Below are 3,452 nucleotides of genomic sequence, written 5' to 3'. Positions count from 1 at the left end.
CTCCGGCCGTTAGTTCGACCCTCACTTCGCGATCGACGGCTGCCACGTTTTCGGCGAAAACTTTGTGTCCTAACGGGGCCCATCGAGCGTTAGATCGAAGCTCTAATGTAAGAAATTTGAGGGGGCCTATTATTACTATTCCTAATCCTAATTTCGGTACTAAGAACAGTTTCTCGTATCCTCATGAGTCGGAAAATACTATGCTATTTTCTATGCTTGTATTAGGTCTATTTACTTTGTTCATTGGAGTTATAGGAATTCCTTTCTTCAATCAATTCAATCAAGAAGGAATTCAGTTGGATATATTAACAAAATTATTAACTCCGTCTATAAACCTTTTATATCAAAATAAAAAAAATTTGATGGATTGGGATTGGTATGAGTTTATAACAAATGCAACTTTTTCAGTCAGTATAGCTTCTTTCGGAATCCTTATAGCATCCTTTTTATATAATCCTGGTTATTCATCTTTACAAAATTTGAATTTATTTAATTCATTTGTTAAAGGTATTTCTAAGAAACTGAAAATTTTTGAGGATAAAATAATAAATGTGACATATGATTGGTCGTATAATCGGGGTTATATTGATTTTTTTTATGCAACATTTTTAATTCAAGGTATAAGAATATTGTCTGAACTAATTCATTTTTTTGATAGACAAGTAATTGATGGAATTACGAATGGGGTCGGTATTTCGAGTTTTTTCGTAGGAGAAGGTATTAAATATGTAGGTGTCGGTCGAATCTCTTCCTATCTTTTAGTGTATATATCTTATGTATTAATCTTTTTATTAATTTACTCCAGAGGAGTTCTTTTTTTTCTTTAAATATTTCTAACTTCGAATTTTCTTGATTCCGATCCACATCCAGATAATAAGTTTCATAAACGGGTTTATTTTTATATCGTGTCTCTTTAAAATCGATTTTTTCCGGATCCTCCTTTTCTTCCGAAAAAAGGGAAGGAGAAGGATCTTCTTCGGTGGATCCCTCTTGTTCCTGTTTAGTCCCCTTCGTTTCTGAAGTTTTTTCTACATCTCTTTCTTCCTCACTTTCCCCCCTTTCTTCCGTTTCTTTCAGTTTCTTAGTAAGAATGGGTGACGGTATTCTGCCTAAATAGTAGACACAGGTAATAAATAATAGAATACTAAAGATTCGAACCATAAAATTTCTCAATTCTGACATAAGGTACTTATTAGATCTAATAGAATTGTTTTGCTGTATCCAGACTAATACCAATCCAACCCATTTCATGAATAAAATGTGACCAATTAACCAACCAACAAAACTACTTGTTACAAATAACATCTTGTTGTTGCATCGAAACATATAAATGTTGACTAATCTGACTAACATTGAACTTGGTAAAATGAAATGGTTGAATAATTGAAAAATGAGATTATTCAGGAATACACATTGAATGCTAAGATTACGCATTGAATTTCTGTTAGTAGATCCATAATCAATAAAGTGTTTGTGATTGTTCCAGAAGAAATGAAACAAAAGATACGGTAGAGCTAGGACAGTTATTGTATGAGGTCTACCCAATGCTAGATGCAGAGGCGCATAATAGATCGATATGAACATCATGAGCTGTCCCGTAATAAAACCGGTTGTTGCTGATACTTTCTTCTCGGTTCCTTCTTCTCCTTCTTCCATAACACGAGCTCGGAGAAGGAAGAGATAAGAGGGCCCTATGGAGAATGTGGTCAGAAATCCATAATAGAGTCCAACCACAACGACCGAATTTATTATCTTCATGCATAAGGATACTAGATTACCTAGTATAAAAGATTGAAAAATCATAAACAGAAAAAGACAGACTCGAGTGAGTTTGATAATGAGTTGCATAATTTATAGTCTTAATAATCTAATTGATTGTGATCTCCTCATTGAGCAGGCTTGTCAACCGAATATCCTCCAGTATAGAGCCAGCGCGCCAATGAACACTTTCTGTCGACTTGCACTCTGCCACTGCCTTGCAATCAGTTTCCACTATGAAGTGCTCAAGGTTGCTCTCTTTAACTTTCAAGAGGGCCTCGCGAAGGGCCAGAAAATCGAGAGTTTCTGAGTTTGTGGTGTTGACCTTTGTTGACCAGCATCATTGGATTTCACTAGAAGAGTTTTGTGCTAAGACTTCGATAACTCTAACATCTCTGCTTAATGCTGCATCGATCTTCAGTAAGGTCCACCCTAGAGGAGATGGCCTCCACTTAGATGGCGTATCCTTAGCTGAGTGTGGACTAAGAAGGGCTGCCACTGCACCAATAAAATATGATCACTATGTTACACACCAACAAAATATGATCAATTAGAATGGATGCAAAGATCATGAATTCTTCCTTATGGACATCCTACACCTTATCCTCTACGCAGAAGGCAAGAAAGTCTATCATAGATGAGACTTGAAGAAGTTCGGGCGGATTCCCCATAGGCAAGAGAACCACAACTGTTTGGTAAAAGGGCACAAAAGGAAAAGGGGCATGGCCGTTTCTATTGGCACATCACAAAGCGGGCAAGATGGGTCCAAGTCGGTGATCCTCTTCACCACTGATCGAACCGAAAGGATATCCCATAATAACTGCCACCATAAAATTTTATGCCTTTGTTAGATTCGCTGTAATGACCGAAAAAATTATAGAATTAAATAATGTAAATTTATTTATTTAAGTCAAGACTTTTTTATGAGCATATCATGTTATATTTTGTGACTGAAGGATTTATGGAATTAATATAAGTATTCTAAAATTATGTAATAAATTTTATGATTAGTTCATATTTTTTAGCAAGTAAATTCAGTTAATAAATTCTTGTTGCAATTAAGGTGAAAGGATTCTCAGTGCATGTACAATTTGAGAATTTTAATTTCAGGAATATCTTAGTGCAGTATAATGTTAGCAGCGTATAGAGAAACGCTCTAAAATTTAAAGAGAAACCCCTTAATTTCCAAACAGATGAGAGGAAATTATAAGGGTAATGTTTTAGTAAAGAAATTCAGATGTAATATGAGTTTAAGAGTTGACACAATCAGAAACTGAAATTTCTTGTCAACTAAGTTAATTCACAATAGCCAGTGTGAAGTAATGAGGATAACTATAAGATTAGAACACCAATGGATGTCTACCAAGTGTTCACTAAACCTTGCTTATGTAAGCAGGATGACATCAAGTAAGCAATTAAGAATCTAAGTGAGGTATGATACATTTACTAATTTTCAGACTGCGATAAGGAAAAAAGTGCAGACTGCTGCATTGAACCCACAAGTGGGCCAACACATGAATATCAAGGTTAAGAAATGAAAAAGAATTGAAAAACATCACTTCTAGGGTTTTAGAAATAATCAGAATGAAGAACGGATGAAAAAAAGGTATGGAAGGTCTAACCGAGAAAATTGGGATTTTCGATCGATTATGGTTGACCAAGTCAAAATTATTATTGACCAAAGAGTCTACGAA

At 35.1% G+C, this 3,452-nt stretch overlaps 1 protein-coding gene across 1 annotated transcript; it reads right to left on the bottom strand.

The window, feature by feature from the left end:
- Positions 1-676: 676 nt before the first annotated feature.
- On the bottom strand, positions 677-1,803 carry LOC112091125 (uncharacterized mitochondrial protein AtMg00370-like). The gene has a single exon (XM_024163978.1). The coding sequence runs from the start codon at positions 1,801-1,803 to the stop codon at positions 721-723; it is 1,083 nt and encodes a 360-aa protein (XP_024019746.1). The 3' UTR covers positions 677-720.
- Positions 1,804-3,452: the final 1,649 nt, after the last annotated feature.

This window comes from Morus notabilis, unplaced genomic scaffold (assembly GCF_000414095.1).
Source record: "Morus notabilis unplaced genomic scaffold, ASM41409v2 Scaffold571, whole genome shotgun sequence".
NCBI classification, from domain to species: Eukaryota; Viridiplantae; Streptophyta; class Magnoliopsida; order Rosales; family Moraceae; genus Morus; species Morus notabilis.
This window is presented reverse-complemented; position numbering and strand designations above follow the sequence as displayed.